This window comes from Pseudomyrmex gracilis, unplaced genomic scaffold, assembly GCF_002006095.1.
Source record: "Pseudomyrmex gracilis isolate BER0280 unplaced genomic scaffold, ASM200609v1 scaffold_66, whole genome shotgun sequence".
Taxonomy (NCBI): domain Eukaryota; kingdom Metazoa; phylum Arthropoda; class Insecta; order Hymenoptera; family Formicidae; genus Pseudomyrmex; species Pseudomyrmex gracilis.
The window spans coordinates 216,928-243,134 of NW_018020650.1; the positions used below are offsets into that span (position 1 = coordinate 216,928).

Here is a 26,207-nt window from a genome sequence, read left to right on the forward strand (position 1 = left end):
CAAAGATAAAAAATTTTTCTCAAATAGTTGCTAAAAACGTTCTTTTTTTATGTAAAAAAAAGGATTATCACAAAATCATCAAAAAACCAATGGACTTGGGCACAATCAAAAAGAGATTGGAAAATACGTATTATTGGAGTGGGAAAGAATGTATTCAGGACTTCAATACGATGTTCACCAACTGCTATGTCTACAACAAGCCGGGAGAGGATGTTGTGGTCATGGCGCAAGCTCTCGAAAAATTGTTCCTCACAAAGGTATTTTGTGAATCATATTATCACAAAATAATTTCACTCTTGTAAAGATTCTATTTCTAGAATTTTATTTACAAAATGAATTTTATTTATAGAAGATTTTATATATAGGATGGATTTTATTTATTTTATTTTTATTTATTATTTATTTTATTTTTAAAGTTTTATAAGTCTTGTCTAATTAAATTTTATTTTGTTATTTGTAGGATATATTATTGAATATTAGGATATAAGTGGTGGGATGTGGATAAACATGTGTTTAAAAGACATGTGTGCGTATCATTAGATGCATCTTAATATTTTTATTAGGTTGCACAAATGCCGAAGGAGGAGGTGGAGTTAGATCCGCCTGTTCCGAAGGGACCGAAAGGTAAGAAAGCTGGAAGAGGAGTCGGTACCTCAGGAATAGGCGGCGGAGGAAGTACGAGCGGAGGAGCGGGTAGAGGACGACCTGCTTCCGGTGCCGCGGCCGTTACCTCCAGCGTACCAAATAGTTTGACACCTTCTGCCACGTCGGCCGGAACGACCGGCGTCATACCCACTATGCCTCCTCTCGGTACTCAAGCGCCGGCTTCAGTACCCGGCAGCACGAACACCACCACCATCACTCCACCATCGACCATGAGTGTCACGCAAATGGCGACTCATAATTCTTTGCCCCAACAAGTCGTCCCTCCAACCACCGGTTATCATGCGCAGCCAGCGATGGATCCGCAAGCAGCTTCTGCCGTTCCTCCTGCTCCCCAAGTTCCCACAACGCCTACCGTAATGCCACCGTCCCAACCTGCCAAAGTAAAAAAAGGAGTGAAAAGAAAGGCGGATACAACAACTCCTACCGCTAATGCGTACGATCCATTATACGGATCTAATATGGACTCCAAGACTGCCAAAATACCCACGAGAAGAGAATCGGGCAGGCAAATTAAAAAGGTAGCTATATACTTTCTTTTTTTATCATTCAAATTTTTTATGAAGTAATTGTGATGATAAAATATGAGAAAAAGACAAATTCATATTTAAATTATATTTAAATTATTACATTTAATTATTAAATTAATATATTTAAAATTATATTTAAATTAAGTAAGAAGACATTTAAAAAAGCATATTGAAGTGAAGTTCTTCATTATAAATAATTGTTTATTTATTGTGAGTTCACATACACATATATCGTGTTATACATTGTCATAATTCTTGCGAGCATCTTTGATCCTTACACATGTAGTCATTTGTCATTTCGTTAACCAATCGGTCATGTCGTGGCTGTTTCAGCCAACGAGGCAAGCGGAAGACGGCTTAGTGCCATATCATCAGGCCAATATGCCCCTGATAGGAGCAATGGCCCAGCAGGTACATTTATTACTATTCCTTCACGCTCCTTCCTTCTCCCATTTGTGTTGTCTTACCATCTACCAAAATAAGAAATTGTTGAATATTATATATAGTCTAATTATATTAACATTTTGTCAGCATCTATACAGGATTTGTTTTCTACCAAAAATCTCATGTTATGAGACAAAATTTTTACATTGCTTTATATTATATTATATTTTAAGCAAGATAAAGTCAATTATAATTTTTTCTGAAAAAATTATTCAAAATAACATACGTTTGCACAACATGTGCTATATTCTTACATAATATTTTGAGCAATTTATATTTCCAGCCTCAGCATACTAGTGTCAAAGGAAAAGAGAAATTATCTGAAGCTCTGAGACATTGTAACGATATCTTGAAGGAACTCTTCGCCAAAAGGCATTCGGTAATTATTGTATATTCTCATTCCCTATCATATGCTATACAATTTACGAATAACACATCAAAAATAAAATTCAGCATTCCACACTGTGTAATTAAATGGTTTTTTTGTCTAAATAATGTTTAGCCTTACGCTTGGCCTTTCTACAAACCCGTCGACGCAGAACTTTTAGGCCTTCATGATTACCACGAAATCATAAAAAAACCTATGGATCTTGGTACCGTAAAGGTTTGTAATTTTATTTACGTAAACAATATAATGGATCTGCTCTCCTTCAATTTTGTTTTTCTATTATTAATACGAGAAAAGGGTAAGCGATAAAAGTTGAGTTTTATGACTACTTTTTTTAGAGAACTTTGTCTTATTTATTGTTTTTGTTTCGAACAATTAAAACAATTTTATATTGCTAGTTCCAAAAACAAGCTACTCGTTTGCTTCAATTCAGTATTCCACTTTTTTAAGAGAGAAATTAGTAAAAAGATACAAAAGATTGAAAATTGCTACAAAGATACAAAAGACTAAAAATTCTTTCAAAAAACGTAGTATAACTTCTTGATGTATATTACGCTTTTTGCAATAACTAGATAACCAAAACAAAAATAAAAATTGTTTACAATGTTTTACTTTGCAGACGAAAATGGATAATCGCCAATACAAAACCGCTCATGAATTCGCAAGTGACGTGCGACTTATATTCACGAATTGTTACAAATATAACCCTCCAGATCATGACGTAGTATCGATGGCCCGAAAATTGCAAGATATATTCGAAATGAGGTGTGTAGTTAAACTAACAAACCAATCAGTATATCATTAAATATCTGATGAAATTGTGAAAGTTTGACTACGCGTGTCTTTGTACTGCATTATTAGATTTGCAAAAGTTCCCGATGAGCCAATGGGAAGTAATATGACTATGAAAGATAGCAGCAGTGGAAGTGGCAGTAGTTCAGGTGGTGAGAGTTCTGATACCGATGATTCGGCGGAAGAACGCACTCAAAAGCTACTCGCTTTGCAACAAGAGGTATGTTAAAAAACAAACAATTAGAAAATAGAAAGTTGAAACATATGAAAAATGTAATTTATTAATTTTGTTAATAGCTTAAGGCCATGCAAGAACAAATGAAGAAGCTGGTGGAAGAGACCAGTAAGAAGAAAAATAAGAAAAAGAAACCGGATAAGCCAAAATCAAAGCCAATGAGCAATAAGAATAGTAATCTTACCAGTCACACTGGTGCCATGAAGGAACTTATGAAACCAAGTGGTGGTATGCTCAATGTGTCCGACACCGTTGGTGCTAGTATTGCTAATGTTCCGATAGGTCCGAGCGATCTGAAGATGCCAGGCGGCATGGGTAGTGACCTTCATCATCAGGCTACGATGGTAGCTAACAAAACTCACACCCCGGGAAGCTTAGGACATCATTTGCCGGCAACAGTCAACGCCAAACCGAAGGGTAAGGGTCGGGGACCTGGAAAAGCTGCAGCCACCGCGAACACTGCGAGTAAGAGGCCGAAAGCTAACAGCAGATCTACCGGAAACAAGAAGAAGAACACTGGTAGTCAGCCACCACCACTTGCATTCGATTCAGAAGATGAAGATAATGCTAAGCCCATGTCTTACGATGAGAAGAGACAGCTTAGCTTGGATATAAATAAACTACCAGGTAAAAAATACAGATTAAATTAAAATCTTATTTGTTGATTATAGATTTTTTTTGCCATTTTTTATTATTATTACTTATAACATTGCATTATAGACTAACATTGTTTTATTTTCACTTAGAATCAGAAAACGAAAAATTGAAATTGAAATTGAAAATTATATAATTTGTTTCATTATAGTTGTTGTTTTTCGCACTTCTTAGGTGATAAATTAGGTCGCGTTGTGCACATAATACAATCACGGGAGCCTTCGCTGAGAGATTCAAATCCAGATGAAATTGAGATTGATTTCGAGACATTGAAACCATCGACGCTTAGAGAACTGGAGAGCTATGTTGCATCATGCCTCAGAAAAAAGCCACGTAAGTTCAAATATGAATATTTTACTTCGTTTCTAGTCGATGTCATTTATGTATGTTTTCCTTGTCTAAAAAAAATTATAAAATATTGCATTATATATAAATATTGTATTTAATTTAATACTTATAGCATATAATATTAAAGTGGCTCTTGTTTACTCTTGAACATTTGTTTTTGAATTTTTTTCGCGGCATTCCCGAGAATAATTCCAATTGCTAAAATACTAATCTGTGAAAAAGTTCAGCCTGATTGGATAAGGAGAAAAGAAGTCCTTGGGTCCTTAAACATTGAAAAAATTATTTAAATGCACAAAGAATCGATTTTATTTGATTATCTTCTAACTTATTGATTATATCGAAAAACATGTTAAACAAACAAAAAGTTTTAAATTTTTTAAACAAGAATCCCAGGGGCTTCTTTTCCCCTTTTATTCGATCGGGCAGAACTTTTTCTCTTATTAGTTTTTTAGCAATTGGAATTCTAGAGGGTGCCGTGAAAAAATTCAAAAGTCGAAAATAAGAGCCATCTTATTATTATAAAATTACATATTATGTGTGTTTCATCCATTACAGACAAGAAAGTTAGCGGTAAATCCAAGGATGAGCAAATGGCAGAGAAGAAGCAAGAATTGGAGAAAAGGTTACAGGATGTGACAGGGCAATTAGGCAGCGTCAAAAAGACTACCAAGAAAGGTTTGCATTTAATTTTTCTTCAGAATTTTATGCGATTGTATTGAGTTATAAGTATTGTTCATTTTCTTCAATTAATTTGATACATATATAACTTTATATTAAGAAATATATACACGCTTCGTGAATGTGATAGAACTTAACTAGCGATTGTACAACACTAAAACGTTTGCGCACGTGTACTTTTTACAGAAGACAGCAGCAAATCTGTCGATGTAGTTGGAACTGGAGGCACCAGTGCTCCTTCACGACTGTCGGCGTCAAGTAGCAGTAGCAGCGACAGTGACTCCAGCAGCAGTTCACTCTCATCAAGCTCCAGCGATTCAAGCGACAGCGAAGCAGGTTAGATATTAAAAAAATTTATACCCTTCCTTGGGAACAAAGAACTACTTGTAACCAAGTAGTTGTCACAAAAAAAATTATTAATTATTTCTTCGGTGAAATTTGAAATTATTAGGTTATTTGCGACTATTGTTTTCGGGAAATAAGGTGTTTCGTACTTTTCGTAACTTTGTCGCAAACGTGACGTTTCGCTTCCCGATATAGATTTATTATGATGCACAGATTTCCGTAAACACATTTACATAAAAATAAAAAAAATAAAAAAACAATTCTCAAAGACAATACGTACATTTGTACGAGCATATTTGCAATACGAATATATGATAACGTTTTTTCTCTCCCCTCGACAAGAGTACAATGGTTATCTGTCAACCGAATGTCGTTAGAATTTTTTCTTTTTTTTTCTTTTTTTTTTTTTTTTTAATCTATGATTGTTTAAATTTTTTTGTATAATGTCAGTTAAGATAAGAAACTCTATTATGAAGAAAGAAATAGTGAAATTGTGTAGACATGAAGTTCTCATAGCTGTCTGAAACAAACTTCTATTTCATGAAGCATTTACATGCACTGTGTATAAAAACTTTGTATATTGTCTGTATAGAACAAACAGAATAGTGTCTTAGTTATCATAATCATGTATAGTTGTGTCATGACATTTTGATGATATAACAAAAAAAGTTGTGTACACTTTATTTTTTAATTTTATAATCTTAGTGCTTCCTAGTATATAAAGAATTTGAATTAATTATTACATATACAAAATTATTGATGTAAGTAATTATTAAGTTATGATGTAAGGAAGAAAGACTTATTAATTCTTCTTAAAATTCTGATTTTTTTCTTCACTGTGCTGTCGATGTAGTTGGAACCGGAGGCACCATGTGCTTTGATATTTTTTTTTCTATTCTAGTAGTTTTCTGTTTCTATATAAACATTAATGAATTTGTAAGAAAGTGATCTATCTATTCCAATTCTTTTTGCTATTATGTTATTATAATTTATCACTTTTCATTGATGCCTCATGATTTGGTGATAGCTTTGAGAACTTCAAAGAACACTTGAACTTGTGCCTAATCAATGTTTTCTATTGGCAAATAAAAGCTATCAAAAAATGAAAACTGAATTATCAGATCATTAAGATTACAAACCCAAGAAGGATGATGTTATACAAACTAGATATAAAACAAGTTCTTCGAATGGGGGAGTTTGACGGACACGTGCATCGCAAATATCTTTTTAAGCTGCTGAATCATGCTTAATTATTATTGTATTTATTAGGACGGCGTTATTCTTGTAGCTTAAGTGCTGCGTTATATTAATGCAAGTACGAAATGTGATGCCAAGTTTCATCGTAACAAAAACAAATGAGATCAAACAAGATTCTTCTCATACATCTACGTAATTCTTCACATTTTTGTCACACCAATAACCGTCGTATCAACCAGTGTGCGATTGTGTACAAGCGTTACGTGAAACTTGACACACATCAAAAATGTTTTTCTTTAACTTACGTGACAATATGCAATGGTAAGAAAAAAGTGAGCTAGTGGAGTGCAGACTGTGTTTAGAGGATACCATATGCCATGCTAGCTTGTTTCACAAATTATATTGTTGTTTATGTAAACGACATAATTTTCTCTTGCCCCATATCAGTGTTGCCAATATATCCTGTCGCTTGAGAATCAAGCGGAGTATAAATTGCTATCTTAAGATCAGTGGATTTTTCACTACAGTTCCATCTCTGAGTTTGTAAGTGAAATCGTTGCTTTTCAATCTTTTTGGTCGAAATTTTTTGGACACCCGTCAAAGGAGATTTAATCTCTTGTGCGATAATTTTATTTTCGTTTCACGAACGTAAAAACATAAAAATTATCACCTCGATGAATGATAATGTTGTTTACACGACGTTAAAAATTTCGTCGACGAAACAAGATATTAAATTAAAAGGCTGAGTGACATAAAACAACTTCAGAATTAAGGTTGGTAAAAAATACATCTCCGAAAATTTTATCCCGCAATCAGCGAGATCATATTTGTTTTCGTATATAAAATATTTGCCGTAACTGTAGTGTGAAATATTAATACTTTGGATATAAGTTGTACATAACACACACATAATACACACATACAGATACACACACATATATTGCTTTATCGATAATTTATATCGTTCCACGTAACCTGAACGATATTACTTACATGCAATATATTAACTCTTACAATCTTATTTATTTACATTAATCTGTACGCAGAGCAATTCTTTATATCACTTTGCTTCCGAATCATTGAGTTTGTTTTTTCTCACATTGATTCACTTTCATGTTGTTTCATTTCTCAGAATCAAGTACAAATTATTATTAACAGGCATCTCTAAACTAAGAAATGAATATACATATATCCACAATACGCAAAACTACATGACTCCGATTGACGTGAGAATTGCGCCTGAATGTTTATTTCCAGACGTTTTGAACTATGCAAGTTTATATATATATATATATACATATGATAGTACTGATCAATACTCTCTCTCTTTGAGAGAGAGAGAGAGAGAGAAAGAGAGAGAGAGAGAGAGAGAGAGAGAAAGAGAGGGAGAGAGAGATAAAAATTAGGCAATAATCACAGTGATACACATAAGGATGCAGACAATGTGTTAATGGTGGCTGGATTTACAAATTAGTGCACTTTAGGGCCACACGATATATTCACAAGTGTGCGCGTTTTTTAAATGTAATAACTAATAAGCCTGTACCCCCAGTAAGAGAGTTACGTTTTCTGCCGAGCTCGGTCTCCGTAGAAATAATGTTGAATAAGACTTTTCCTTAACACGAAGAGAAACTTTATCGTAGTGTCTATATCTCAGGTTATTATTTTTACAATCTCGTAGCTTATTACAGCCAAAGATGTGCTTCCTTTATATGAGGTCAATTATTACTAAATTGATTCGTCTTGCAAGTCAAAAAATTTTCGATAACTTGATACATACTTGTTACGTTGCCTGTTGTGTGCGAGACGAGCAAGAACGAATACAAATCTTCCTTATTCCGAGTTTATAGATCCGAATAATGATGATGAACGTGAATCCGCGAAGTCAATAAGTGCGGAGCAAACTTGCATCTGAGTTCTAACTGATAGTTGAACAGATTCCACATTTATTTTTCTTTTTCTGTAACAGCAATAAACATATATGTATATATATAAAAATGTTTATATATATATATATATATGAAGTTTATATTAATGTGTTGAAAGAGAAGAATATAAGATATAAGAGAGGTAAGAGAAAAAAACAACAGAAAGGGAATTTGAAATTGGGTCGCAAGTGGAGAAAACAGTAAGTAAATAAAGGAAGAGAAATAAGAAGGGAGGAAGAGAAAAGAGAAAGAGAAGTTTTGCAATATATGTATATATACATGCGTATACACAAGGCGCCCTAGCCTCCAAACACATTGTTTGCACTCCGCTAAGCTTTGCTAATCGTCGTTTTCATCCCTATTTACCACTAGTTCTTCATCGGTAACCATTGTCAGATCTTTCATCGCTCAAACAATCGCAAAGGAAAGAGATATAAACCGTCTTCTTTCTATTGAAATTAATATATCATTATATATAACAATTAAAAATTGTGAAAATTGGTGTGGTTTTACATGCCGTAAAATAATATAATACGAGAGAAAAATAGTAGTTATTCGTTGTCAAGCATACATCTTATTTCTTCTGTCGCAATATAACTTTACATGCGTTTGTAAATATTACGAGTTTTTGCAAATAACAAATATTGTCATAATTCTCTCGAGGAAGTAATTATATATATACATATACATACAAATATATATAAATATAAATATATTTTTAACCCGTCCTATTCAACCATTTTTAGAAAATCTTTTATACAAGTTTAAACTCATACACAAGATTTAATTTTAATAATATTTTTGTTTTTATATATATTTCTCTATGTGTGTAAATGTTTGCTCCATAATAAGTTTCTTTTTTGTTAAAAAAAAATATGTAAATTTAGTTATTATACATAGACAAGATATATGTATGTATATATATATACACACACAAACGCATGTATATATATATACATATCTATGTGAATTTATTGTGGACGTAACCGATGATGACGCTGTGAGGTGTTGAGAAAACACATCTCGTAATCAAACACGTCTCATGATTAACGATCATTAAGTGAATTTGCACTCGAGTACAATTAAATAGTATCATGAAGTCGTACACACTCAGCATCGTACTTACTGTCCCGACAAAAAGAAAAGAAATCACAAGAAGAGACGATAAAAGGTAGAAACAATTAATTGCTAACGTTAACTCGATACAAATAAGCCAATTTGGTCGGAAAGTGTTCGTCGATATTTAAGAAAATTATTGATAATGAAAAACAAAAAAAAAAGATTGTAAGCATTTACAAAATATAGATACGAGAGAGACGTCGGGCAAGATTAATATTATCGTTTTTATGTTTTCCAGAACACTTGAAAGTGAAACTAGAGAAAATGTTTGAATAATTAGCTAGATTTATTAATGGGAGAACAAATTTCGGCAGTCGCGCGTGTGCTGAATTAGATAGAATACTACGACCGCATCTATTTAAGATAAACAATCACCATTAGCTTGTAACGCGAGGTATAGGGCATTTTATAAAATGATATTCATATTGCCTTCCAAAATTTTTGTAGCATTTATTCTTGTATGCAACGCACGCGTTTAAAGTTTGTTCGCATCGTTTAATTTTTTTTTTTTTTTTTTTGTTTTTTGTTTTTTGTTTTCTTGGACTGTGGAACGTCACTCTCTCTCTTCCTGCTAGAATCTTTCTACGCGAAAGCAGATCCGAAGGGAAACCCGAAGTGTTGTGTTAAAAACGAATAAAATAAGAGAGATACAGTTTTTTTTCTTTTTCTATTTAACGTCGTTGATTGTCTTTCTCTCTCCGACAAGTCGTATGTAAATGTTCTCTCTCCGTCTATTTTCTGCGTATCTCTCTCGAAGTTTAATAGCAACGGTAAACACGAGCGTACGTGTTTTGTACATAGTAAAAACTAATATATCATAAAATATTAATAAATTAGCTATAAGTTATATTTACGGAAGAAAAACAATTGCGGATAAACGCATACACGCGCGAGACTTTTCTAAGTGCATACATTAAAAAAAAAAAAAAAAAAGCTAATAAACGAAGTAAGACACTGATTCTTCAAGAAGAGCGTTCAGAGTCGCGGTTGGCTCATAAATACACATGGGTGGTCCAGTTAACTATATAATATAAATTAAGACACACGCTGGTACTCCTTCTCGTTGGTTCGTTGCTTTCATTCAAGTTCCGTTGAAATGAGTTTTAGCGAGGTAGTAGTCGGTGTAGTCACATTCCATCGATAAATTTCAACACTGCGATTTCGCAATTCGCGATCGCAACGGTCGAAAAGTAAATGACGTCTTGTAACAATGCAGGTGTCGAGATATGTATCATTGATTAGTTGCGTCACACACATTGTTTACATTGTAATACACTGAAGAGCAACACACATCGAGCAGGAGTGTCTTGCCACCGATCTCAATGTTGCGCTAACTACGACTTTAACATTAAAAAAATAAAAAAATAAAAAAAAACAGTTTGTAAGAGTGTGTCACTCTTGTATCATTCATTTTTAAGTTGAACCCGAACTATTGTACCCGTTTATGTGACCTTTTAATTTACACGTTAGTCTAACACTTCTCTATTAAGAATAATATTAGAAATTAGGCTTATATGAAAGGTGAAACAAAAGACGACGGCAGTTTGATGAGTTTTTTTGTAGTCAACAAACGTTTTATAATTGTCATTTTCGTCGCGCCACCGATCACGATTGTTATTACTATTATTATAATATTAAATCATGAATTATCGAGATACAGTAAAAGGGGAGACAGTCGCGTGCTCTTGCATACATATATATATAGAAAAATGGGTGAATATGTATGTGTGACAAAAAAACGTCGCGATACACACGTGTGTGGATGTATGCGTGGACGCGCGTGCGATATGTATGTATGTATGTATTTATATATAATGTGTATACATATATATGTATATATATATATGCACACGCAACATTCATAAATGAATTGAATACAAGTAACTTTATGTAGAATGAGGAGAAAAAAATTGTTCTGCGCATGAAAAATTTTTTAATAATAAAAAAAAGGGAATCATAAGATGAAAGTCCACAAAAAAAAAGAACATACAATTGAGATATTTAAATTAACATTGTTGTACACAGTGATACAATTATAATATAAGCATATGAATAAAAATCTATTAGAAAATACGCTCTCGGAGTTGTTTAATTTTCGTTTGTGACGTATCGTTTATATATATATATATATACTTCGTACTTAATGACCGATGGTATCCTCTGCACACTGCATTTCACTAGTTCTTCAACGACTTTCTTTTCGTGAAGTTTCAAAAGTGGTGCTCTCATTTGCACCTTGTTCACATATAGATGCACATTACGAATTTTCAGGGAATTCTTCGAATCGTCCACCGCGAAAGAAAAAGAAGGCACCACCAAGTACAGGAACTACAACTACGACCACAGCTTCGGTAAGATAACAAATCAGAAAAATCACAAGGAAGTGATGTATTTTTTCTCACGAAAGACATCGTGAGAGAAATTATTGACATTTCCTAAATAAACGTGCAATTTTACTATTATAATATTGAATTCCTCTGGGTAATATAATATATTATAATATTATAATATATATATAAGTATATATGTATATATATGTTATAGATATTATTATATGTTATTATGTGTTATTGTATGTTATTGTATGTTATGTTTTGTTATATATAATGATTATTGTGTTTTGTAATGTGTAATTTTACTAGGTATCTACATTAAATCATACTGGAGCTCTTTTAATGAATAATCAGCCACCGTCAAATTCTGCGGGACCAATTACAAAGCCGCCCCAAACTCAACCGAATATTCCTTCAGATCAAGGTATTTTAAATAAAATTGTTAAGTATTGTATATTAATGATACCAATATTTCGTTCGTGCTTAGGGAATTCTCTTTTGGATTCAGTATAATATCGAAAATATTTTTTTTGAAGTTTTTTTCGGTTTTTACTTGTTGGACAAACTTTTTTATTATTTCAGGATATGTTCCTTCGCTTTCTTTTCCAAATTTTATTCATTATTTTTCCATCTTTTGGAACAATTCGCAAAAAAACTCGTTATCTCAAGTTATAGATACTTCGTAAATGTATCTCTCAGCTTCTAACAACGTATAAATCGCAATTATACGTATTGTTAATATCCTTGGGAGGTAATAGTAAACCTTCTTTTAGGAGGCAATAATACCCAGCAACCTGTGGCAGTAGCTGCAATTACAGCTGGACAAGGCATGCCTGTCGCGAGTCATGCGTCCATGCCGGCACAGCCGTCGCGACCCACGGCCTTGGCTACGGCCGCTCCTGTAAAAAAACCAACTCCACCTCCGCCGACAACATCTAATCCGCCGACTCCGTCGGTTTCTGTTCCGACTCCACCACCTAGTGTAACACCTACAAACACAAATTCTATGACAGCTTCACCGGCTGTATCTCAACCATCTCAGCAGCCACCAACGTCTATTAGTTCCTTTCCGAACGCAAATACACCTGTACCCACAGACGGGACAAATATAAATCAACAATCTGATCTTTTACAACCATATAATACTCTAGGTAGTTATTAGGGTCGATTATATACTTACACATCATGTATATCCACGTACACACACATGACACAGATGACGCAGTGACGATACAAGCACATATATAGTAGCGTTGTTTACAAATATATCTTAAAACTTTCTTTTAAGTCGCATATTAAAGAAGAAGATTAATAATTGAATATGTATTTCATAGCTTCGGTTCCTACTACGCAATCTTCCTTGGATCAAACGATTGCAATAAAGAAGGATCAGCCTTCGTCATTCATTCAAACGCAGCCTTCCTTGGATCAATCGCTCGCGATCAAGAAGGACCAGCCTTCGTTTATCCAAACGACTCATACAACAAACAATACAAATAATAACACCAATATGAATCTGTTGACGGACGTAAAATCCATGAACATGATGCCGACGAATATGCCTTCCAATCTTAACATGGGCAATATCAATATGGCGAATTTGAATATAAATCTGTCGCAAGGAATAGCGGCGCACATGAGCATGCACAATCAATTAGAGAACATGATCAACACCACTGCGTCGTTGACCAACATACAGCAGAATTCCCATAACGTCACGATGTCGCAACAACACTCTAACGGTTTCCCGAACACGAAGCGCGGAAACTCGCCGCCCAATATGCTGAATAACAACGGTATTCCGGGTTTGAACATGGGTATGAATATGGGAGGCATGAGTTCGATATTCGATCCTCTCCCTATTGTGTCCATGCCAATGCAAATTTCACAGATTCCTGTGAAGAAGGAAGAGAAGCCGTTGCCGATATCTCAAGCTCAACTGACACAAAAACCTATAGATGGTTTGTGCATAAAAGTTTTGCATGCTTTTATTTATGGTTTTTTAAACTTTTTATTTAGACAGTACAAATACTTGCTCTTATTCAGCTTTAAACATCATATTTCAACTTTATCATATCATAACTTTGTTTTTTAATTGTCACGTATATTCGAGGAGTAACTTTAAATTTTGGGTGTTGGAAAAACAGTGGCAGCTACTAACAACTAATTAAATATAGAAACATATTGCATAACTGAGATGTAAGAAAATTTGATTGGACAATTTTTTACATGTTAATTTTATGTAATATTTTTTTCATTTTTCGTGTTTGCACGTGTAAAATAACACTTCATATTCTAAACTTGTTATATATATTAATATCTTAACTCTCTTCGATTAAAACGTTTTAAAATTGTGACATTTGTTTTTGCTTCTTGTAATAATGTTGCTTTATTTGCTTTTTTATTTTAATACTATCACATACAATATTAACCAAATGTACGATATTATGTTTCTCTTCTTTAGCTTGAGCTTTTCTTTTACAGAAATGAACACTCTAGGCATGCCGTCAATGGGCAACCATGCCGGTACACAAATAATGCCTGAAAAGAAGATGACTCCACCCGATTCGAAGAATCCTGCTTCAAACTTTGCATCAGCCTTTAAGAATAAGGTATTTCAGCGCTCTAAAACGGTCTGTGTCAATTTACGTTTTTTTTATGTATTATTTTCATGTCACTTTTCTATGTATTATTTCCATGTTATCTCGATGAAACAATTTAATCGAATTACACGTGTTTGGCTGTACAGACTGTTGAGCAGAATGTAAAGAACGCGTCATCCTGGTCTTCCCTTGCACAAGCATCGAGTCCGCAATCGGTGGCTGCTGGTAGTAGTATGAAAAGCGCGGCACGAGATTCATTCCAGGCGTTTAAGAAGCAAGCTAAAGAAAAGCAGGACAGGGTTAGTTGTCATATTACTTTTCTTTGTAGTTTCTAAGCAGATTTTACACTGATCACACATGAGCTTTTCTTCCTGCGTTATTTTATAAAAATTTAACTTATTGTTATACGTTTCCAATTTTTAATATCCGTAATACAGCAAAGAGCTCTTATGGAGCAACAAGAAATGCGTAGACAGCAAAAGGAACAAGCGGAGCGAGAAAGGTTGCGGCAAGAAAACGAGAGAAGAAGAGAACGTGAGGAGGAAGACGCTTTGGACAAGGTCAGAAAAAACGTTGGAGATCAGCCAGGATGCAGCAGCGGTATGACCGCGTCATCACGAACGGAAGAAGTGAAAGCCATCGCCGATACGGATAGTAGTAGTCCTAGTCATTCGTCTACTCAGGACAAGTCTGCGGCAGAAAGAGAGCGCCAGAGGCTACGAGAACAAGAGCGTCGACGAAGAGAAGCGGTACGTATTTATTTCTATTCTTTCTTTTTGTTGATTCTTATATCGAAAGAAAACAATTTTCACGGCGTTGAAAGTACAATCAAACCTTGATAACTCGAACCTCTATAAGACGAAAATTTTGTTCACTTCCTTCCGCTCCGCGGAAAGGAAAAAAGGACACTTCGATAAGTCAAAATCTCCACAACTCAAAGATTTTAGTTCTTCCCTTGAGATTCGAGTTATCGAGGTTCGACTGTATTAGTGAATAAAATCAAGGACTCGTGCGACGATTAAAACAAGCTTAAACAATTTTGTTTAATGCACTACGTAAACATATTAATATTTATCACTTAATGTCAACGATAATTACTAATCATAATAATTCCGTTTTCTGATAACTTGTAACTTGCAATAATTTACAGTAAATTCGACCACTTTTATAGTTATTTTCGTACGCGAGCATCTGAAGGAATTGATATTCTTTTCAAAGCTTCTAGCAAAGACCAGATTCGTAAAGAATGGTTATATTTATCTTTGCAGATGGCTGGACAGATTGACATGAACATGCAAAGCGATTTAATGGCTGCATTTGAAGAGTCCTTATAATGTTACTATATCTTCTTTATAGTAAACTCGCTGAAACATAGTAAGAGTGGTGGACGTACATTTTTGACGTTGATCGGTATTGTAAAAATTTTTTACTAACGTATATATATATTCTTACCGAAAGAATAACAATGTTAACTGCAAAACAAAGTGAGACAACGACGATGGCATCATGTGCTCGTCTTGAAACATTGATCCAGAAATAACGCGTTTGGATTTTAACAGAGACTCAACACTGCTCGTCCGAGGACTCGTCTCGAACAAGTTAATATAAAAAAAATAATCTGTGACAAATTACTGCATTGTCTCTGAATCGACGGACACCTAAGTGTGACCATGTAAATTAGTTACAAAATGATACTTATGATATACTTCGAAAATGCTAAACACACTGACTATTGTGTTAAATTTTTCCGGTTTTCATAAGTTTGTACTTTATGTAAATGTGTAAACGAAAACGGAAACCTTATAAAATAAGTGAAGTGCGCTGTGTATGAAAAGGCTACGTGTAATGGATCGCGCATATACGTGAAGAAAGTGTCCATTGGGACATAAATGTGTGTCTGTGTATATTTAGTTAAGTTTTATATTTTTCCACATTGAGTCATTGATATGTATAAGTAGGATAATGAACTATGTTGGTAGGATTAGAACAGCGTTCTTGCTGATATATATATATATACATACATATACATAACACATGGTAGGTAGTAATGATTTTCTCGTAAAATTTTTTTCTTTACATTCATATAAAGTGAAAACTATTTGTAATCGTGAACAATACCTCTAGGACTAGGGGCGCTAGGGGCTTGAATAATACGTTTAAACAAAAAAAACTAATGTATAATACATTTTCGACACAATTCGAGAAATTTAAAATAACGACTATCCGGCTTGGGGTCGATTACCTGAAACTACTGATCAATCCGAATATTATACTTAACCGTACGATATCTCGGTTGATGTGAGAATCATCGCGTGTCGGAATGAGCGGATTAGAATGTCTCATTTTAGAACAATGTTGTCAATTATTATGATTAATGATAAGGGTAATTCTAGAGTTGAAGAGTAAGTTTGATCCTACCAACTATCAGATTAGACTGTATACCTACTCTTGGTATACCTTAGGTTTATCTTGTAAAGGAATGACGGAACGAGTGTCGCAAATGAGGAGAAAGAGAGAGAAAATAGAAGAAATTAGGAAGTATTAAATTGAATTCTGGGTCAGTATGTCATGAGATTAGACAAAATTTGTATTTATTGGATCGATAGAGTATGTAAACGAAGGAAAAAAATAAGCAAAAAATTTCGAAAAAAAAATATGTTCGAATAATTTTAAATCTAAATACTTGCTCACTCATCTTGGCGGTGTTGTTAGAAACGAGAAAATAGACGTCTGTTTTGCGCTCGTCTTACATTTTGAAAGAGTTTTTTTCCGTACAAATTCACTTTCAATCGAAGAAGTATACTCGTGAAATATTGTGGAACTATTTCATTTCGGTTTGACAACGAAAGCACATTTGTAAAAACAAATTAGAACACGCGCTTGTTAACTTATAACGACTTCATATTTAAAAATCTGATTTTCAATAGAGAGTTTTGAGGAACTTACAGCCATCTAAAAGATTCTGTAAAATGAATAAGATTTTTTCATCTCGTTCAATTGCTAACTCGGCCAATGATAATTTATCAAAACGAATGTGAAAAAAAAAAATTAATAGATGTGACTATATGTGCTGGATCCACGAAAACGTATTATTTGTGTTGAACAGTTTACACCGAACAAGTTGTAAAATAATGCCACAATGATAGTAACTTAATGATTAGTAACTCGACGAATGTAAGATACTGCATTTGACAAATACAAACTCTACGCAAGTTCGTAGGCTCTCTTGAAAACAACTTAAAATCGTATTTAAATAATTTATTATTGGTTATTTTTATAAACTTATCAGTGACGTTTGGCGTATTACCGATGCCGATGGTCATAATTTCTTGAACACATATAAATACTTTATAACAAATTAAGTTTCTTATTCTGAAGGAAAAAGGATCCCGTATATCATAGAAAGTTGCATCAATCATAAGTTATTTGTATTTTTTTATTCAAGTCAATTCAATTTGTTATATCTTGCGAATATCTGGCATTTCTAGTTGTTCGTAGTTGTTAGCACGTAATCTTTTATCTTAATTTTGTTTTACTTCAGTTACATACTCTATCGGTGCAACAAATTTTACCTCACGATATACTCACGATATACTGACCCGAGATCCAATTTAATTTTTTTTAGTCTCTTTTTTTCTCTCTCTTTCTCTTCGTTTGCGACACTCGTTTCGTCATTTCTTTACAGGTGAACTTGTTCGGTTTTTATTCACGAATGAATAGTAAGTTTTTGGCATGCGGTCACACTGTGTGATCTGTATTTCGACTGTAGATATTTGTTGCTAAACTAAATTAACATTCGGTATATTTTATCGATTGAAAGTGTGTTAACACTCTTGGAAATACTCTATTGTTTTCGTTCTTTCTCTTTGTTTCAACTTTTTTTTTTTCTATATAATTTGGGCGAAAATCAATATTTATCTCGTTTCTGACATAGATCGATTATGACTGTGCGAATATCCAGAAGTCTTGAGGTGTCATTGATGTTTTTGATGTATCGTGAGCGCGAGTGAACATAAATTACATGCTAAACCATTAGAAATATTCAGCTCGTACGATGCGTCAAATTAAGTAAGGTTTAACTGGAAAACTTCACGATTGCTGAAAAAAAAGTACAAAAAGCTTGTAAATGATCGATGCAAAATTTTCTATTGTACGCAGCTCTTGCTTTTTTTCAAGCACAACAAACTTGATTTCTGAAAAGTATTCATATGTTCGAGGACTTGCAATTAACAGCATGTCGAACGTAAGCTAATAAGTAGATAAAATCACACTATTAATAGTAAATTATTTGTTTAAATAAAAATTTTATTTTATTTTTTTTTTATTTTTTTTTTTTTTTATACAAGAGTCTACGAACTCGTGTATGTAAGTGTGTATGTACAGTTATTTGTCGTGTATATTCCCGCGTGATACTTTTCTAGAGAGCGAAGAGAAATTGGTGAGAAGACCTCCAAGTTTTTTTGACTACTCGGTTTATAGATAATGTAATTATTGTTGTTTGAAAGAATTCACACATACACAGTGTGAAGGAGTGTATATAGTAGAATGTAAATAAAAGTAACTTGCGTTAAGTTTGTAATTGTCAAATATAGTGTTCTACATTCGACGATAAGCAATCATTATTTTTCAACTTGTTTGGTATAAATTGTGCATCACAAACGATACGTTTTCGCGGATCCAGAACATGTAATGACATCGATTACTTTTATTTACATTCGGTTTGATAAATTATTGGCCGGGTTAGCAGTTGAACGAGATGAAAAAAATCTCAATCATTTTATAGAATCTTTTAGACAATTGTAAGTTCCTCAAAACTCTGTTGAAAATCAGGTTTTTAAATACGAAGTCGTTATAGCTTAGCAGGGTAACTCCCAACACACACAACACTTTCGAATGTTCACGCCGTAATCCTACTTTCGCAATTATGTCAGTGATAAGAGAAATAATATCATGGAAACAGTTCTCTGAACGGAAAGGTTTTCTTCGTACAATGAATGTCGTGTGTGCTTTCATATCAAGTGGCGATCTTGGCCTCATTGATCGTCGACTAATTTTAGCAATAGTAGAATATTTTATACGATCTTTTTTCTTTTTATGCATCTTCGAGCGCAAGAGCGACTTTGTGAGGGTTTTTACCTTAATCAAAATTAAGATTATTGTCTTATTCTTACGGTAGATTCGCACGGTGCGAAAACGTAAACGTTTGCCGCGGTTTAGAGTGTAAAAATGATTTAGTCATTTCGATATTGTTATTGTTGATGTATACATTTAATGTTCTATAGATCAATTTGGAGTGGCTGACTGTACAGCAGTATGTAAAAAGTGAGTAAGTTGTGTACATGTTTCTTGTGTTCTACTCTCATGCGAAATCGTTGTTTTGTACTTTGATTCGGATATAACTTAATCATTTGTTTTCGCAAATGTTACGATATAGTGAAATATTAGAAGAATAATTTAAATTTCTGGCAGACTAAAAAACGGAAGTGTGTACAAATAGTTTGGACATTAGTTGTAATTTGTAAGTCTTATAAATATGGGCTGGCTAATATCTGATAGTTTCTGTATCAAAATCAGTATCTAGAGGAAGATGGAGAACATGTGTTCTTTCTTCTTTCCTGCTTTCTTTTTTTATCTGCATGTCTGTGTGTGTGGAAATTTTCTTTCTGAAGATGTACTCTTTCGAGTGTTCCTAAAAAGACGGAAGTGCGACAAAGTATTTATGCTAGTATTCTTTTCTTTTTCTGAAGGTGTACTCTTTCAGATGTTCCAAAAAAGGAGAAGTATGAAAAGATTTTGACACTGACGTTTTTTGTCTTTCTGAAGACATACTCTCGGATGTTCCAAAAAAGAGAAAAGTACGAAAAAATACTGATATAGGTATTTTTTCTTTTTCTGGAGATATATTCCTTCGAGTGTTCCGAAAAAAAGAGAAATGTGACAAAGTATTTATACTAGTCTTTTTTTTTTCTGTAGATGTACCATTTTGGATGTTCCACAAAAAGGAGAAATACAAAACAGTACTGGTACTAGTAGTTTTCTTTTTCTGAAGATGTACTTTTTTGAGTGTTTCAAAACAGAGAAGTACAAAAAAAGTACTGATACTGATGTTTTTTCTTTCTGAAGACGTATTCGTTTGAGTGTTTTAAAAAAGAGAGAAGTACGAAACAGTACTGATACTAGTATTTTTTTCTTTTTCTGAAGATGCACTCTTTCGAGTGTTCCAAAACAGAGAGAAGTACAAGAAGTACTGATACTGATGTTTTTTCTCTCTGAAGACGTATTCGTTTGAGTGTTTCAAAAAAGAGAGAAGTACGAAACAGTACTGATATTAGTATTTGTTTTCTGAAGATGTATTCTTTCGAGTGTTCCAAAACAGAGAGGTACAAAAAAGTACTGATACTGATGTTTTTTTCTTTCTAAAGACGCGTATTCGTTTGAGTGTTCCAAAAAAGAGAGAAGTATGAAACAATACTGATACTAGTATTTTTCTCTTTCTGAAGATGTACTTTATTGAGTGTTCTAAAACAGAAAGAAGTACAAAAAAGTACTGATACTGATGTTTTTTCTCTTTTTGAAGACGTACTTTTTTGAGTGTTTTCCAGAAAAAGAGAAGTACAAAACAGTAATGATACTGGTATTTTTTCGTAACAGTTTTCCTGTTGGTTCTCGGGCATCTTCTTCTTGTCCATAAACCAACGTTTGACCTGTTTTTGCATGTTTCTCTGTCTAACTTTCTCCGGACGCAGATTTGCTTTTATTTCCAGTCCATATTTATAATATATATATATATATTTTTCGGTCATGCTATATAAGTGCTTCTGCCACATGAATTATATTTTGATTCACAATGCAACTGTGAATAGGTTTTTAGTTAGAAAAACTTTCTGTTTTACGTATTTAATTTAAAATGGGGGAGGATAATGCGGGAAAAAAAAGTGAATGTGTCACGAGTGACGCTAAAAAGCCGGATATAAATAAACAGCAAATGCGATTTAATAGAAATGTAAATTGAACGGTACTTGAAACAGAAGGATACGAACTTATTCATTGTTCTATTCTGTTATGCACCGTGGGATACATAGGGATTGTTGGCTTACAAAAAATCAAATTCACATTTACGTTGTTTATTTAATTAGCGTCAAAGTGAGAGAGAGAATATATATAAAGAGTATGAGGAAAGATACATTAGGAGTATAAGGACGCGGCTATATTAGGAGTTTAAGAAAGGCTAGAAAACAATTTGGGACTATTTATTTCCTTTCTTTATAGATTATCGAATTTATCGTATGTCCTCTTGGTGTATATTGTGTATCGAAAATTCGGAATGAAAAAAGCGTTTAAAAAAAATAACTATAAGAAAATAAGATTTATATTTCTTTGAAATTTCGATTCAGTGTAGTTTATAGCATGTATTTTTAGATGACCAATGAGGTAATGTGTGGAGAAACACATAATGAAAGTCGAAGTTAACTAAAATCGAAGATTATCACGAACGATCTTGTACCAACGCAAATTGAGTGCATACATTTTCAACGTAAAAACAAGGAAAGCAAAAAAATGCGAATATACATATGTGAGCGAGTAGTGCTAGAGAGACCATGTTCGATTAAACAAGGGATAACGTGCTATGGTTGTATAAAAAAACATGTAGTTTGTAATTGTAAATATAAGAAATCATTGATAACGCGTTAGGTCTAAGGTGTAAAATCTAAGATCTTATATAAATATATAAATATATATATATATATACATAGATATTATTCACATGTATAAATATAATAATAAGCCTTAGTAATAAAACAACTGTATGTGATAAGGTCTTTAAGAAGGAGGTCTTTTAATTGTTAAGGAGAACTTGGTAGGCGTAAACTAGATCTCAGCGTAAGTTATATATAGGATGTAAACGGACATCATATATATACTTCTTAAGTAACACCAAAACACTGTTGTGTGTATCAAAAGCTAATTTTTTATATAAGTTCTCCCGAACACATATACACACACGCGCGCGCGCACATCATCTTCGAAAAAGCACATGAAATTTAAAACTTATCTACGACTAACATGTTCAAGAATGTTTACGCTGATTGTACATAAAATAATAATAATACTAATAATAGTAATGCCAGAGAAGAAAACAAATAAAGCAAAAATAAAGTTATGTTTGATGTTGTTAAGTAAGTGAGAGAACGAAAGAGGTGATGTATAAACGGTACAGTGTTGTTTATTGAGTGTTATCGCGTCCTCCCTCATTTCTGATTTCTTCTTTTTTTCGTTATAGAATATGCGAAGAAAATTATTTTCGTAATTTATGTTAAGTCTACTTTTTTATAAATAAAAGTCAATTAAAAAAAAATTTGGCAATTGCTGAGTGAGTTTCAATTTTTCCAATATTATATGTATATATACATGTGTATATATATATATGTTCTTTTTATACACATATGTGTGTGTATACACATATGTATGTGTGTATGCGTGCACATACACACAGAGATATTTTCATCTTATTCCAATTCCACACAGTTACTAATAATTTTTCTTTCTCTTCCAAGATTTTTAATTAACCCCTTACAAAATACTTAAATATCTTGCAAAATATTTAAGGGAATAACCATCATATTATAAGAGTTACATTTTTGGATTTAGGTTTTTTATAACGAAGTACGTGTACGTGTATAATATTAATCACAATTTTTAAATGGTATATACATATATATACATATGTATACGTTATAAAATTATTTACTTAACAACATCAAGTCTACATTATATATTATCTGTATTGTTATTAATCACGAGAAATTAATAAACGTTTTTTTTATTATAAGGTATTTGAATAACTAACTAATTATGGGAAAAATGTGAATACAAAAAAAAGCTGATGCAGATTACTCATTGTATATGCAAAAAGAATTATCTTCCCTAGTTTATAATTTTGCATGTTATATATAAAAAAAATTATATATACATATATAAATATATAAATATATATATATATAAATAAACGGAGAGTGCGGAACACACACATAATGCTGCGAATATAAGAGACCTGTATAGAAAGTCACTCATTAGTCGATGATATATGTATATGTATCTAAAGAAGCACTGTCACGTGATTTCGTATTTGACGATGTTTTTTCTTAAGTTGCGAAGTGGAAGTAGTGCAAATGCAAACAAAACAAAAAAAATACGATTACCTGTGTGTATACTATTAAATATATCCCCAAAAGTACGGCGTATTATATACATTATTATAATCCCCAGGAGTATATGCTAATCCTAAAGTTTAATTATTAATAACTAAAATGAAAACAAAAATACATGGTGTGGTAGTGTTTTATTGCAAAAACCTTACACCTCTTTTCAACGTTTTCACTTCTCAACTATATGATACAACTACAAGATCTGCCAAAAGATCAACAATTTTGTACAACACGTATTAATTTGTTCGTTATTATGTTCTCACACACTAATACGCGTAGTTTTTGTTTTCACTGCATATATATTTAGATCGTTCTATCTTATCAAAGAATATCTATAGTTATGTTTTAAGAAACGGGCGCTGTGTAAACGTTAAGATTTAATTAAACAACGTTCAGATAAGTGTGTTCGTGTCTATTTTTGTTTTATTAACTGAAACTTGTGTTGATTCTCAGACAGTTCGTTGAATCGATGGTCCTCTTTCAATCTGAGGGCCTGCGTGCAGACAAATTCAGTAGCGTCCGCAAGCTCAAATTCATCTTTCATCCATCGAGACTAGATTCTCGTTGTATAGCGAAACTTCGCTCAATCTGCCAATCGCCATCACTACACGAGGAACAGAAAAGACAGCAATTACTTCTCATCAAAGTAATGATAAATGGATGTTCTTACTGTTAGATCATTTATCGTCACTTAGATCTTTCTTTCTAAAACTTGGTTTTAATGTTTTTAATTTGGTTTGTCTGCAGATATTGTTATTATATTTTACATATGATTATATCTTAAAATTATGGGTAACACAAATGTGTTCGATGACTTTTAATATTCGGAATTGAGTTTTTCCAAACCGTGATTTAATCATTTCTTTTGTAGTTGCAGTCTCACTGTACCGTTCACGTACTTTTACGAGTATTGAATACTTTTTCGTACAAAGTCACGCTCGGATAAAAACTAAAATCCCGTAATACAGTTCAGCTTATCTTTCGTCTGTATGTTCAGAGTATTTACAAGTTTTTTGATTGTGTTTTACCGTTGTAGACGTAATCTGATATTCTGTCATATTATTTGATTCTCAAAACTTTGCGGTCTGAAGTAAACACTTCCAGAAATCTGATGTACTACGTACAGAATCTTCACGCCTGGTGACTCGTAAATTCCGCGAGACTGCGAAATTTAATTATATAAACATAACTTACTTTTCATGCGTTTACACTTCACAGGTTGATGATAGTGTATCTTCAATCCAACGATTTTCCATAATATCTATTCTACCGATACCGTATGCGCCATCGGCTTTGTTAAGATACTCGATAATTTCCAGAGGAGTGTCAATTAACGTTTTGGTTCTCTTCACGCTAATCGGATATATCTTTTTAAAGCTGATTTCAATCTCTTCCGCTTCTAAGACAGAATCAACCGGATCACTGATCATCTTGTAGAGATTTCTCGGTGCTGAAATGACAGGATTCTCCAATATTCCTGACTCATAACTGCGCGCGCGCGTACAAAAATACAATATTAATTAATTTCTCAATGCATTTAATTATGTCCAATGAGAACATATATTGGATTACCTAATATGTACAAGATTAGCATCAGTGCTCCACGGTTCTTCCCGCGTTGCTGAAATTAGAATTCTATTTTTTCGCGCGTATTCTAGTAAGTCCGACCTTCCCTGAAACCTTGTGTAAAACTTTGGTTCCCTCCACGGAGTTAAAATCTGTTTAATGTTCAAAAATATTTTATAAACACTTTCTTTAAATATTATTTTCTTTCTCTGTATGTCGGAACAAATTAATTTCTATGCTTCTAAAGTACATAAAAGAATATATAACAATTCTGCACACAAGAATCTATAAAATTAAATATTTTAATTTTCATTTTTGAGGTTTTTTAAATGTAGAAGTACCGTAATTTCCGGACAGAAGCTGTAACAGTTCAATTCGAAGCGAACTTGATCATTCCCTTTTCCGATTATTCCGTGTGCGATGATATTGGCGTTCTCAGCTCTTGCGACTTTGACCAACCCGGACTAATTGCACGGTCGTGCTATGGAAGTGCCTAGAAAATATCTTCCCTCGTAGACCAAGCCACAGGCCACGGCGGGCCATACGTAAGAAGTTACAAACGCTTCTTTGAGATCATCTATCACAACCTTTAAACAATCGAATTTACATATCGTTACGCTAATTATCTAAACGGAAGCAATTGGGTTTCATTTCACTGTTTTGTCATAAAAATTAAAAACTTTTAAGTAACAAAATTTACGCAAAACAACAGAAAAAAAGATTTTACCTTAATAACACCAATTTTGAGCGTCTTCTCTTTAACAGCCTCGAAATCTTCGTCTTGTCCAATGTTCGCCTAAATAATCTCAGATGCGATTTTCTTATATATATCAGAGAAAAGACAGACGTGTGTGTGTGTGTAATTAAAAATTCTTATCAAGCAACAACTTGAAATTCTTCTTCTCTTAACCAAAACAGTATGTAAGAAATGTCTAACCACTGAACGCCAGAATCACTTTTTTCTTTAAATCTGACATATTTTATCAATTGTCACCAGCGAGTGAATACAAAAAAATATTACAGAAAAAACAAAAGCAGAGAAGATGGCAGTCAACAGTATTGATGTTTAGCTCGTTCTAATACTGTAAACATATTTTGAGTGTGCAGAAACGTTTTGTTATGACCTTGACGATTATTATTGATAACTTTTGGAAACTCGATGTATCAAAGATATCTAC

The 26,207-nt window shown here is 33.1% G+C and overlaps 2 protein-coding genes across 7 annotated transcripts in view; one reads left to right on the top strand and one right to left on the bottom strand.

The window, feature by feature from the left end:
• Positions 1-22,964, top strand: part of LOC109854452 (bromodomain-containing protein 3-like) — a 30,117-nt gene extending 7,153 nt beyond the window's left edge. For 4 of the 6 annotated variants that reach the window (XM_020427542.1, XM_020427544.1, XM_020427543.1 and 1 more), the window contains 19 exons: positions 63-257; positions 564-1,184; positions 1,527-1,604; positions 1,921-2,016; positions 2,140-2,241; positions 2,645-2,790; positions 2,887-3,037; positions 3,115-3,679; positions 3,881-4,039; positions 4,610-4,729; positions 4,919-5,068; positions 11,593-11,672; positions 11,964-12,078; positions 12,428-12,805; positions 12,989-13,615; positions 14,139-14,266; positions 14,404-14,556; positions 14,695-15,006; positions 15,526-22,964. In XM_020427542.1, the coding sequence (XP_020283131.1) occupies positions 63-257; positions 564-1,184; positions 1,527-1,604; positions 1,921-2,016; positions 2,140-2,241; positions 2,645-2,790; positions 2,887-3,037; positions 3,115-3,679; positions 3,881-4,039; positions 4,610-4,729; positions 4,919-5,068; positions 11,593-11,672; positions 11,964-12,078; positions 12,428-12,805; positions 12,989-13,615; positions 14,139-14,266; positions 14,404-14,556; positions 14,695-15,006; positions 15,526-15,591 (4,242 nt within the window). In that variant the 3' untranslated portion in view covers positions 15,592-22,964. The remainder of the gene's footprint in view (positions 1-62; positions 258-563; positions 1,185-1,526; positions 1,605-1,920; positions 2,017-2,139; positions 2,242-2,644; positions 2,791-2,886; positions 3,038-3,114; positions 3,680-3,880; positions 4,040-4,609; positions 4,730-4,918; positions 5,069-11,592; positions 11,673-11,963; positions 12,079-12,427; positions 12,806-12,988; positions 13,616-14,138; positions 14,267-14,403; positions 14,557-14,694; positions 15,007-15,525) is intronic. The other 2 variants (XM_020427546.1, XM_020427547.1) reach the window with 2 other exon arrangements.
• A 935-nt stretch (positions 22,965-23,899) lies between these two features.
• On the bottom strand, positions 23,900-26,006 carry LOC109854459 (argininosuccinate synthase). The gene is given in 6 exon segments (XM_020427557.1): positions 23,900-24,067; positions 24,658-24,951; positions 25,036-25,181; positions 25,371-25,616; positions 25,757-25,825; positions 25,986-26,006. Coding segments are annotated over 5 exon segments (765 nt in total). The 3' UTR covers positions 23,900-24,067; positions 24,658-24,668.
• Between the last annotated feature and the right edge of the window lie 201 nt (positions 26,007-26,207).